The 12,872-nt window shown below is 51.1% G+C and overlaps 1 protein-coding gene and 1 long non-coding RNA gene across 3 annotated transcripts in view; one reads left to right on the top strand and one right to left on the bottom strand.

The window, feature by feature from the left end:
- LOC142929378 (uncharacterized) overlaps positions 1–12,872 on the bottom strand; it is a 205,530-nt gene that overhangs the window by 99,940 nt on the left and 92,718 nt on the right. The window lies entirely within an intron of this gene.
- The window catches only part of LOC116947543 (voltage-dependent L-type calcium channel subunit alpha-1D), an 88,725-nt gene that overhangs the window by 25,511 nt on the left and 50,342 nt on the right, over positions 1–12,872 (top strand). For both annotated transcript variants that reach the window (XM_032963411.2, XM_076070668.1), the window contains 10 exons: positions 458–683; positions 1,538–1,745; positions 2,616–2,736; positions 4,028–4,142; positions 6,380–6,488; positions 8,772–8,841; positions 9,609–9,741; positions 10,492–10,621; positions 11,667–11,726; positions 12,097–12,203. In XM_032963411.2, coding sequence (XP_032819302.2) covers positions 458–683; positions 1,538–1,745; positions 2,616–2,736; positions 4,028–4,142; positions 6,380–6,488; positions 8,772–8,841; positions 9,609–9,741; positions 10,492–10,621; positions 11,667–11,726; positions 12,097–12,203 — 1,279 coding nt within the window. The remainder of the gene's footprint in view (positions 1–457; positions 684–1,537; positions 1,746–2,615; positions 2,737–4,027; positions 4,143–6,379; positions 6,489–8,771; positions 8,842–9,608; positions 9,742–10,491; positions 10,622–11,666; positions 11,727–12,096; positions 12,204–12,872) is intronic.

Genomic DNA, 12,872 nt, shown 5'->3' with positions numbered 1-12,872 from the left:
TCACTCACCCACTCACCCACTCACTCACTCACCCACTCACTCACTCACTCACCCACTCACTCACTCACCCACCCACTCACTCACCCACTCACTCACTCACCCACTCACTCACCCACTCACTCACTCACCCACCCACCCACTCACCCACTCACTCACTCACCCACCCACTCACTCACTCACCCACCCACTCACTCACCCACTCACTCACTCACCCACTCACTCACTCACCCACCCACTCACTCACTCACCCACCCACCCACCCACTCACCCACTCACCCACCCACTCACTCACTCACCCACCCACTCACTCACCCACTCACTCACTCACCCACTCACTCTCCCCTATCTCCCCCATCTCCCATTCTCCCCATCTCTCCATCTCCCCGTCTCCCCCATCTCCCCCATCTTCCCCATCTCCCCACCGCTCTCCATCTCCCCATCTCGCCCATGATCGCAGACATCGCGAACAAGGTCTTCCTGACGCTCTTCACAATGGAGATGTTGCTCAAGATGTACAGCCTGGGCCTGCAGCCGTACTTTGTGTCGCTGTTCAACCGCTTCGACTGCTTCGTCGTGTTCACTGGCATCGTGGAGCTGCTGCTCGTGCAGCTGCGGGTCATGAACCCGCTCGGCATCTCCGTGCTCCGCTGTGTGCGTCTCCTGCGCATATTCAAGGTCACCAAGTGAGCAGCCCGTTTGGTGGGGGGGGAGGCAGGGGTGCTGTGGGGGGGGGGGGCGGGGGGGCTCGTGGTGGGTACAGGATGGGGTATGGACCGGGATTTGCGTTGGGATATGGGTGGGGGGGGAAGGCCACGGGGGACGCGGTGCGTAGGATATAGAGGCGTGTGTACGGGGAGAACATGGTTATGTGCGGGGGGATATGGGGGATGTGGGGAGGGGGCGTCATGTATGGGAGACGTGAAGGTGTGTGGGAGTTCGTGGTGAACCGGGTAGTGCTTTCGGGGAGATGGGGTGGGTATGGGGGAGACAAAGGGTGGCATGAGGGGGGGGGGACATCAGGGGCATAAAGGGGCAAGTGCACAGGGAATGAGGGTGATGGAGGGATAATACAAAATGTTAAAAGCTCTTAAAGAAGTACGTAGAGGCGCGTGCTGGAAGTTATACTGAGAAATGTGTAACTTCTCGATGAGAAAACAAAACAATACAAATACAATTCAATCATAGCAAGTCAGGTTTTAGGGGGAAAAACATTTCCTAGTGTTAATACACTTCCCATCACTTCTTTGGGGGCTCCCTTTTTGACTCTGAAACACTAAGAATTATTTAACTGTCATGCAGCAGATGGATAAATAGGAAGGGGGGGGGGGAGGGGTTAGTAGATTAGTTTGCGTAGCAGCAATAGGAGACTAATGTCCATGACTTAGGTGTCGGGGTCGAGATCGAATCCACGACCCGCTGTGTACCAGGCGAGGTAGGCAACATCCCACCACCGACCGCGAGATATTCTCACCCGGTGAGCGAACCTGAAACTTGACAATGACGACGACATAACGACTGGCCGGCGGTGTGTGCGCAGGTACTGGCGCTCGCTGAGCAACCTCGTGGCGTCGCTGCTCAACTCGATGCGCTCCATCGCGTCGCTGCTGCTGCTCCTCTTCCTCACCATCATCATCTTCGCGCTGCTCGGCATGCAGCTGTTCGGCGGGCGCTTCCGCTTCGCTCGCAACAGCGACGTGCGCAGCAACTTCGACAACTTCCCGCAGGCGCTCATCACCGTCTTTCAGGTGCGCGTCGGGGGCCCGGCCGCAAGCGCCGACCCCCGACCCCTCCCGACATTAACCATAACCCTGACTCGAACCTTGACGCTGAGCTCTTGAGGTTGTGGCCCTAACTCTGACTCCCTAACCTACGACCCTAATGTTTGATACAGACCTTAAACCTCTCCTCTGCTGTTACAAGTGATGCAGGCCCTAATTATGTCCCTTACTGCAAGCAATAACCTGTAAGGGTTATTGAGCTCGGGATAGGTTAGAATCAGGGTCAGTTTATGACCTAACCCTGATTATACCCCTGACACTCCAACCCTGATCCAAACCTAATCACAACACGCCTCCCCTACCATAACCCTTAAAACATTAACCCTAACTCTGACTCTAGCCCCAATCTCGTGCATGATGTCATTGTTATTGGGCCTTCTGTTGCACAGCACCCGAGTTTAGGAATGTCCTTAGAACCAATATTACTATTCCAAATGCACCTTCTATAGTGTGGTTTTAAGACCACACTGTAGGATCACCTCTGCCACATGTTGCTATGAATATCACAGCTAACCTCCGTTATGCGTGAGGCTGCGTGCGCCGTTTCTCGACATTGCCATCTTTGGCAGGATTTTGTGTAACACTGTTTTTTTTTCGTGCTTAAGAACTGTTAATTGTTTATCCTGTTTGCGGTAAGTTCTGGCATTTCTTTTTGTACAAATGCGTTTTTTTGCTCTTGGTCGTTGGCACGTTCCCACCGTGCAATGCCCTTGCAACTGCCGCCTCTGGCGACGTTCTTGAGCCGTGGTCGTCCTTGTCAAAGAGCTGCTTAGCTCAGTCAAGGGGGGCCTTTGCCGGCCGCAACAACGAAGGCCGACTCCGAGCGCTCTGCCTCAGGTGCTGACGGGCGAGGACTGGGAGACGGTGATGCACGCGGCCATCAACGCTTACGGTGGACCGTCGTTCTCGGGCACGCTCGTCTGCATCTACTTCGTCATCCTCTTCAGCATCGGCAACTGTATCCTGGTGTCGTGTCTGGGGGGGGGGGACAGTGGGGAAAGTGGTGGGCGGGGGAAGGCAGTTGCGGCCAGGACCAGGCCAGAGCCTGTGGGGCCCAGTCCGCTTCACTTAATACTTGCAATATTTCTTTGGTAATGCCGCGTTGGCAGTGGTGCACAAGCGCAAGTAACAAATGTTCAACACGTTTGTCAATAACACGTAACAATACAAATATACAAATAATGCAATAGGCAATGTTTCAGGCAATGGCCAGTCTCCATAGTACGTAAAAAAAACCCGCACGTGTGTTATGAAGAAGGTGCCATTTCCTGACACATCGGCTAATTTATGTACTTTTTCTTTAAAATTGTGCTTCTGCACCACTGCCAACGCCGCAATTCTGTTGATTAATTTGTGGAGAACAAAAAAAAACTACCGCAGAATCTCTCAATCTCCCATGGTGCTCGGCACGACGTCCGACGTTTCACTCCACGTGCTGGGAGCTCCTTCCTGAACTGCCGCTGTCGGTCCTATTGTTAATGTTGCTGCTGCTGTTGTTTTGTTAAAAGCACAGCGTTGTTAAAATATCTTACCTAAACAATCCTTTAGCGCTGGCACATCTCATTTGCAAGGGGTGTCAGTTGTCCGCGGTGTGAGTTGACACATGAATAGCAAACACTTCGTGACACGTATACAGACGTGACGTATTGTTGTTGACATGTGACATCTACAATGTGACATGCTGTTATTGCTGTTGTTCTTGACGTTGGTGTTATTCTTGCTGTAACCGCTGTTGTAAAACTAAACTAAAAAAACGATTTTCATTTGACCAGGTAAGACCCACCGAGCTATTTAGCTCTTTTTCAGAAGCGACCTGGCCACAAATGATAGCTCAACGAAGTTGGTTTATCAATTGAAAAAGTATAGCCAGCCAAATACCCTCAATGTTGATTCTAAATGTGAGAAAAATCCACGCGACCATAGGGAGAACACGCAAACTCGAAATACGCAGGCGTCAGGGTCCACGACCTCCTGTATACTAGGTGAGGGAGATAACATCTCGCCACCGTGGCGAGATGCTTGACGCAGCCTCAACGAGACATGTGGCATCCGATTGCGAATTGTTCTTTGACTTAACTGTGAGTGGGTTGAAACAATAACAAGTTTAATTTGATTAACTATGTCGGGTGGTGGGAGGGTCCCACGATCCCAAATGTGGCCAGATCAATATATGGCCGAAACAAAGAAGTCAGTTATGAATTGTTATTGCTGCCTTTGTTGTTGTCGATGCTCCCTGACCCCTGGGGCAGACATCCTTTTGAACGTGTTCCTGGCCATCGCTGTGGATAACCTGGCGGACGCCGGTGACCTGACCTCGGCTCAGAGGGAGGCGCAGGCAGAGAAGGAGCGGAGACGGAAGCTCAAGTGGGCAGCGCACACACACACACACCACGCACGCACGCACCACGCACGCACCACACACGAATCACACACGAATCACACACACGCACCACACACGCACCACACACGCATCACACACGAATCACACACGCACCACACACACACCACGCACGAATCACACACGCACCACACACGAATCACACACACGAATCACACACGAATCACACACTCGCACGCACCACGCACGCACCACACACGCACCACACATGAATCACACACACGCACGCACCACGCATGCACCACATACGCACGCACCATACACGAATCACACACACGCACGCACCACGCACGCACCACGCACGCACCACACACACGCACCACACACGCACCACGCACGCACTACACCCGAATCACACACACACCCACCACACACGCACCACGCATGCACCACGCATGCACCACGCACGCACCACACACGAATCACACACGCACCACACACGCACCACACACGCACCACACACACACCACACACGAATCACATACGCACCACACACGCACCATACACGCATCACGCACGCACCACGCACGCACCACGCACGCACCACGCACGCACCACGCACGCACCACGCACGCACCACACACGCACCACGCATGCACGCACCACGCACGCACCACACACGCACCACGCACGCACCACGCACGCACCACGCACGCACCACACACGCACCACGCACGCACCACGCACGCACCACGCACGCACCACACACGCACCACGCACGCACCACACACGCACCACACACGCACCACACACGCACCACACACGCACCACGCACGCACCGCACACGCACCACACACGAATCACACGCGCACCACGCACGTATGACACACGCACTACATACAGCGTTGGTGTACGGTGCTTTTTTCAGGAATATTTTGCTGTTTTTTTCATGGATTTTCTGTTTGCACAGTCACATTAAGATGTTTTCTTGTTCGTGTTTTTGTTTTTTTGTTTGTTGTGGTTGCACCCGATTCAAGAGCCGAATGGCTCACGGGGCTATACCAAAATAAATCAACTGAAACTGAACATGCACCACATGCACCACACAGGCGCCACACACACACACCCCACACGCATCACACGCACCACACACGCACCACATGCACCACACACGCACCACACGCACCACACACGCATCACACATGCACCACACATGCACCACATGCACGCACATGCATATGCCCTACACGCACACACACGCACCACACGCATCACATGCTCACAAACACCACACACACACCACAACAATAACAGCCACCATTCGCCACTAAGTGGTTGTGAGCGGTAATAGCCACGACTCCCCATACCGAATACAAATATAGACGAAAGACGAAGATCCTCCATGTAGTCTTACCATACTGTTGGGGAATATGATGTTGACGAGCACACACACATATACACAATTGTACCCATTTATATGTGCATCTACACCCGTATAAAAGTATACACAAGTACATGGCTCTGAAGCCGTTATCCTTGGACCCCTGACGCAGTGGCATTGGCGATCGAGTGTGCAGGCGATGCAACTGAACCAAGGTCCCCGGGCCGGAGGGGAGCCCCAGAGGAATTTGGACAGGGCCCCCCCACTGCCATGGACTCACACAGAGTAAAAAAAATATTCACGTCGAGACGCATCGACTGAGCTGTGATTAAACTCGATCCTCGAGTGGAGCGGCTTAATGATCTCGGCCTGGTCACCGGATGATACGCAGAACGCTGTAGTGACACCGAGACCCACATATGTACACAGAGACCCATACAGACAGTTCACGTAGCTGTTGAGAATGCAGGCAGTGCAACTGCACCTGGGTACTGGGCCTACAGTGGCCTAGGCGTCGGGATTTGAAGAAGAGGGGAGCGGGGGGGGGGCAAATTGGACAGAGGACCCCATGTAATTCCTTGCACCAGGGCCTTTGGGAGGCTTTTGTCCAGCAGTGAATATATCAATGGTGATGACAAACATAATGATTTGCTTTTGATATGCGCCAGGGCATCTCAGAGCGCTCCATGTCGCATCTTACCTCGAACACTTGAAAGGGCGCACCCCTCGGTGGCAGCTGTCCCTGTGAGCACAAAGGTGACCCAGGCACTGGTCTGCAAGCGTGCATTGGGGTGGGGTGAGGTGGCGATGATTGCTTCTGTGCGTAATCCTAACTCAGTCTCCGGTCGCCACTGGTGTCCCCCTCCTTTGCCTTGTGAGCAGGGAGAGCAACCAGGCCGAGAACGAGCTGTCGGGAGCCAACAACGCCCAGGGCAAATCCCGCGGCGAGAAGATCGAGATGAAGGCCCTGCAGGCCGACCAGCCCAAGAAGGTGAGGCCCGTGTGGTCGCGCGGGGTCATGAGCAGTCACAGGGGGTCACGAGCATGTTAGAAGAGGTCACGCGGGGGGTCACAACGAGTGCTCACAGAGAGCTGTGGCACGCCTCTACCACCATTGGCCCATGTTTCATTATCATCGGCAATGACCTATCCACTGCTGGATGAATGCCTCTCAAACGCCACCATCGTCTTTCATGGAAACCTTCCCTTTGGGCACAGAGGGTGTGCCGCAGCCTGGCTCGCCAGGAGAAGGCGGTACATCGAAGTGCAGACGAATGTCATCATGTCCTTTCTGCATGGGTTAGTGTTGCTCCCTTGCTCGCACGTGTGCATTTCCTCCAAGTGCTCCGGTTTCCGCCCACATATACAGTATGAGCACGCAATGATTGGTGGAAAACATCTTAATATACGGAGGACCGCAGATCTTGAGCACTTGCTGGTAGCACCGGCTCCTCACTGCCTGGCTTCTGCTGCATCTTGGTCTGTGGTTCCTCGGCGGATTGTGAGAGAAGAAATTTGCACAAATGTCGCCTTTGCCATGTATAAAACTAGACATTATTATTTAGTTTTGCTTTACTCGTAATTATGTGTTTGTAATTCATCCTGCATTGAAACTCTCTGGGTCTGATTTCGGCCTTGCTCAAGGGCCAATTTTAACCAGATGATTTGTTTTTACGAAATATTTTCATTTCTTTTAATCATTATCATGTGGTCTTTTTTTCCAAAAGTACGAATATATGTATATGTATATCGCTGTTTGATGTTCGACATAAATGGCTCGTTTGGGCAGATGGCTCCAGTAGAAATCAAAGGCTCGTTTTCATAAACAGCTGTCGGTGATGAGATTGTACGTATAAATATTCTTTAAAAAAACACGTGGAAGGGGGAAAAAAAACGAAAGCCCTATCAAACGCCACAAATCAAAGTCCAAAGCAATCAAGGCGAAGGGGGTCCTTTAATGAGCGCGTGCGAATAAGCTAGCGTGCTAACGAACGCCCATTATTGTGGAGTGGCTTCGTTAACTCACAGCCTGAATTGGCCTAGCCTCATTAGCGGTCGCCAAGCCTGGTTGGGATTAAGGGTTTGTGGTGTACTCGAGTGATTTGTTGGGCAACTGTTTGCAGGCGATAGTCACCAGCAACCCGTTTAGCTGTGAACGCACGAGAGGTTATTGTGCGTGTGTATGTCATTGCGTGTGAGTGTGTGTGTGTATATATAATGTGTATATTGAAATTGAATGTGTGTATGATGATGGTGATGTATGTGTATGTACGTGTTTTTTTTTGGTAATATGCATTGTGTATATACATATATATTAGTGTTATAGATGCTGCTGCTGCTGTTGCTGTGTTGGCAGTGGTGCACAAGCACAATGAACGGCAACAAAAATACCTCAACATATTCATCGACAACACTGCCCCTATAGAGAAAATAAAATATATAAAGCAGGTGACATTTTGAGCAATGTGCTTTGAAGAAGGGCCATTCCCGGAATCATCGCTTGTTAAATAACTAGAAAACATTTTTGGGCACACACATTTTTTGTTGTTGATAAACGTGTTGAGTTGTTGTTGTTGTTAACTCTGCTAGTGCACCACTGCCATTGCAGCAACAATACCACCAGATAATTTGTTCAATAAAAAAAACTTCTGCAGAACAGCTTTCCCATCAGTATTGAGGCCTTGTCAAGTGTTGTCCGGCATGATGTCCGACGTTTCACTGCACGGTGCTGTGATGTTATCTTCCTCGCCCGGTGCTCAGACCTCGGTCTGAGGTTCGATCCTGACCCTGACGCCTGCTGTATATTTGGAGTTTGCGGTGTTTTCCCCGTGGTCGCGTGGATTTATTTTTCCGGGTCCTCCGGTTTCTCCCTCCACGTTTAGAAACGTGCACCGAGATTATTCAGATTATTTTCCTGCTATAAATATCCAAATGATGGGCCACTTTCTTGAGCTATCATTTGTGGCCAGGTCGCTTCTGAAAAATAAGTTAATACCTAAGTGGGCTTTGCCTGGTAGGATGGGGATGGTTTAGTTCTATTTGTATGTGTTTGGGTGATTTGTTTACCTTGCACTGCTACTGTATTTTTGTACTGTTTGTTGTTGTAACGTTCTGACCCGCCCCGACTGGACATCTGTGAAGAAGAGCTTTATAGCTCATCGGATTCCTCCTCGAGTATAAATACATATTCAGATTCTGATTCTGAACTGTTGTGTTGAGTTTAAAATATATATGTGTAATTGGGCATCGAATGTTGCGTGTTTTTGTCGTGTAGGAGCCGGTGGATGAGTTTGACATGCAGGAGGACATCATCAAAGACCCGTACCCACCGGACGAATTCCCAGGTGCGTGACGATGCAGAGACACGGAACGGACACGAGCCATGCAAGCCGCGACAACGTCCTGGCCGGCAAATTCGTTCCACGAACTGACACAAAGATCATCCCAATGCAGGGGACACTCGTGAAAAGGAATCTGAGTCTGTTGTGGATAATGCCATTAATCTGCGCGGGGGGCCAAGTCCATGGCTCGAATGACCCCTCCCATGCCGTCCACAATCTCGCTCTCGCCCACTTGTTTGTACTCTAGAGGTTTATACATAGCGTCGTCTTCGTCGTCATCGTCGTCCATGCAAAATCGCATCTCTAACAACCGCCGAGGAACCGCAGACACGAGCTTCGAAGGCAGCAGCGGCTGCCAGGCGGCGAGGGGCCGGCGCTACCAAGAATATTGCCCAAGCTCTGCAGTCCTCAATTCATTGAGATGTATTCAGCCAATGAATAACTGTTTACACATGTGGGAGGAAACTGGAGCATCCGGAGAAAACCCACACGTACGAGGGGGGAACACTCTATCCCATAACAGAAGGCTTCTCCTTGCCTTCCTCAACAGCGTTGTTTAGTTGATATCATCAACAATATTCCGGGTGATTTGTTCATTTGCATACAAATTGCAGGATTATAAAGACATCGATTCTTTAAAATGGACATGAATCGTTACACCTTGTACCTAACCAGCATTGAGACCAGGCGCATTCGCCTTCCCCCAACGAGACCCCTCCCCCATGACCCCCTCTCCTGCGCGTGACTCCCGACCCCGCTCACCTCGTCAGGCGACGACGAGGAGTGCGACCCCGAGCTGCCGCTGGGTCCGCGTCCGCGCATCACGGAGGAGCTCGCCATCAAGGAGAAGCTCGTGCCCATGCCTGAGGCCTCCTCCTTCTTCATCTTCGGCACCAAGAACAAGTGGGGGGGGGGGAGGGAGTGGGGGTGTTGGGGGGTTTAGGGTGGAGTTAGGGACAGGGGTGGAATTCGGGTTAACGGTTAAGAGTTAGGGGTGGAGTTGGGGTTAGAGGTCCAGGGTTAGGGGTTAAGTTAGTGTTAGTGGTTAGTGATAGTGTTAGGGTTAAGGTTTATTGTTCGGGGTTGGGGGTTAGTGTTTGGAGTGAGGAGTTAGTAATGGATAGTGTTCGTCTTATGTTTGCGAGGGCTGTAGTTAGAGTGACGGTTAGTGTGGGGTACGTGTTATGGTTAGTGTTCGATATATAGGCAGTACCGTTGCAGTGAGACACCATCACACACCCATGTGTGTGTGTGAGCCTCCAGCACCTATCCTGGCACAACCATCGTGATAACGTCACCGCCACTTAGATGCACACGGCAGTTGTTATTGTTGTTGTGTGTGGGCAGTAGTGCAGCGGTTAGCGCGCTGCACTATAAAACCAGCGACCCGAGTTTGATTTTTGTTTATCGCCAACACCAGCGGTGATTATCTGAACTAGGTCCTGGGCCTGCCGTAGGTCGCCTCAGTCTCCAATGAGCACCTGGTGTGGTGTGTAAACATCACCACTGGGAAGACAAAGGCGGCCAGGCGTGGTGTTGGCCACCCACCCCCTTGTGTGCCGTGTCAGCCTTCATAATTGCTCGCTAACAGCACTTTCCCCAACTGTCTGTTAAGGCTATGGGGGGGATCTTTGTCTTTGTGTGCGCGTGCAGGTTCCGCATCATGTGCCACCGCATCGTCAACCACACCTCATTCACGAACCTCATCCTCGTCTTCATCCTGCTCAGCAGCATCTCCCTTGCCGCCGAGGACCCCATCGACCCTTACTCCTTCCGAAACGAGGTGAGGCCATCCTCACTCTTCCTCATAATCATCCTTCTCCGATCATCGATTTCCTCCTCCTCATCGAGAGGATCTTGTTGGACATGTGACGTCCTAGCAGTTTCAGCATCAAGTGAATTTTGTTGCTTTGAATCTTTACAAAGTGAAGAGATGGCTCGCTTAGCTGATGGGTTTGTCTATCGTGAAGCTCATTGCGGACTTATTATGTTATTCAGAGTTCCTGTGCCTTGCCTAATTAGACTTTAATATCATCATCATAATTATCATCACCAGGGAAAGCATCATCAAGTATAGTAGGGGGTAAGAGGCCTACGTGGGGTACAAGCCATTTGTGTCCTGGTGCTCACCCCGCGTGGTTTGTTGTGCTCCTGGCACCACCACCACCAGCAGCAGCAGAAACCTCTTGAGGAGGGCACCACTGCACCCTAACCTGGCCATGGCTGATGAGACCACTTCTGTCAGCACCAGGACAACAAAGGCATTTTACCCCACATAGGCCTCTCATCCCACAATACCCTACATAGCATTATAATCATCGCCATTCTCTTCTACATTTGTTTTGCTGAGTAAGAGTTCACAATCATTTTTTTTATTTTGATTCCTCGGTTCTGATGACTGTTGCTCTTCATCATCATCAACTGGGATCTATCCACTGCTGGATGAAGGCTTCCACAGGTCGTCGCCAAGTGGAAAAAAGATTCTCCACGTTTGTTCGCCTGACAGCTTTTATTATTTATCGGACTGTGTTGGGTGGAGGAGGGGTGTACGACACAACATTTTACTCACACGGCAGTCTGACACAAAAATGTATATTGTGAATTGGTCGCGAAAGACTGCGCACGTTAAATTATCTTCTGTTCGTTTAATTTCCTTGAGTTTGTTATTCAATCTGGATTTGAAGTTTTCAGTCAATGCCATTTCACATTTCTACTGATCTTATGTTATCAGCCTGTTTGACATTCTGCCAAATGAATTTGATTTCCTTATTTTGCTTCAACTTATCTCATTCTGCGTTCCTTCTCTTGCTCGTTTCTTTTCCGCTCAGATCCTCTCCTTTTTTGACATCGGCTTCACGGCCGTCTTCACCACGGAGATCGTCCTCAAGGTGAAGGGGCATCGTTGTAAACGCGTTGTGAGACAATTTCCCCCGTATCAGCTGTCACCTTCCCTGGACCACACGAAACACCTCGCTCCTGAATAACCCCTCTCACGTCCGAGACCCTCAGGCCTAGCGTCAGCCAGATGCGCGTCTTGTTAACCATGTGAGATCCCCCCCCCCTTCGACAGCCAACACGTGGCGCAGCTCTAAGTCCTTCCCACATGTAAAATAAACAGGTATTCATTTAAATAACACAACTATTAAGGAATCAACAGGTCAGAGAAGGAGCTGTCTAATCACGTGCAACTAACATAATGTTGCGTGACCTCTGATCCTGCCCTGACCCCTGACCCCGCCGCACGGCTGCCCTGCTCAGATGACGGCGTACGGAGCGTTCATGCACACGGGCTCCTTCCTGCGCAACTACTTCAACATCCTCGACTGCTTCGTCGTGACCGTGTCTCTCGTCTCCTTTGGCATCCAGTGAGCGCCCTTCCGGTCCCTGCTTCTGGGTTCCCAGCTTCGTTGTCCCTGCACCCTGCTCTCGGGTTTTTTGGTCCCTCTTTTATGACTCTTCATCGCTGCACCATGACCCTTTGATACCTCGTCGCTGGTCTCTTGTACCTCTTCCATGGTTGATGGTCCACGGGCCCTGGTCGTTGGTCCCATGGGCCTTGGGCCCTGGTCTCAGGAGTCTGGTCCCTCCTCCAAGGTCTTTGGCCATGGTGCCTAGCCTTGGTCATTGGATCCTGATCTCATGCTCCCTGGTCTCTGGTTCCTGGTCTTTGGTTCCTGACCCCATAGCCCCTGGTCCCTGGACCTTGGTTCTTAGACTCTGCTCCCTGGTCTCTGAAACCTGATCTTTGGGCGCTAGTCTCGAATGTTTGGTCAATAGTCCCAGGTCTTTGGTCCATGGTTCCTATCCTTGGTCTTCGGTTCCTGGTCCAATGGTTCCTGGTCTCTGGGACATGGTCTTTGGTTCTTGATACACGGTCCTCGAATCCTAATCCTTCCCTGAATTGGCAGTGGGAGTGGAGTGGAAACGGATGATTGTGCTCATAATGACGGTGACAGTGATGGTGATTTGGGGTTACACTCCAATTGGTGATGATGGTGATGTAGATGATGAAAGTGATGTTGATGAGCATGGTT

The sequence above is a fragment of the Petromyzon marinus genome, chromosome 30, assembly GCF_048934315.1.
Source record: "Petromyzon marinus isolate PM22_M1 ecotype Great Lakes invasive population chromosome 30, UKy_Petmar_22M1.pri1.0, whole genome shotgun sequence".
Taxonomy (NCBI): Eukaryota; Metazoa; Chordata; class Hyperoartia; order Petromyzontiformes; family Petromyzontidae; genus Petromyzon; species Petromyzon marinus.
This window is presented reverse-complemented; position numbering and strand designations above follow the sequence as displayed.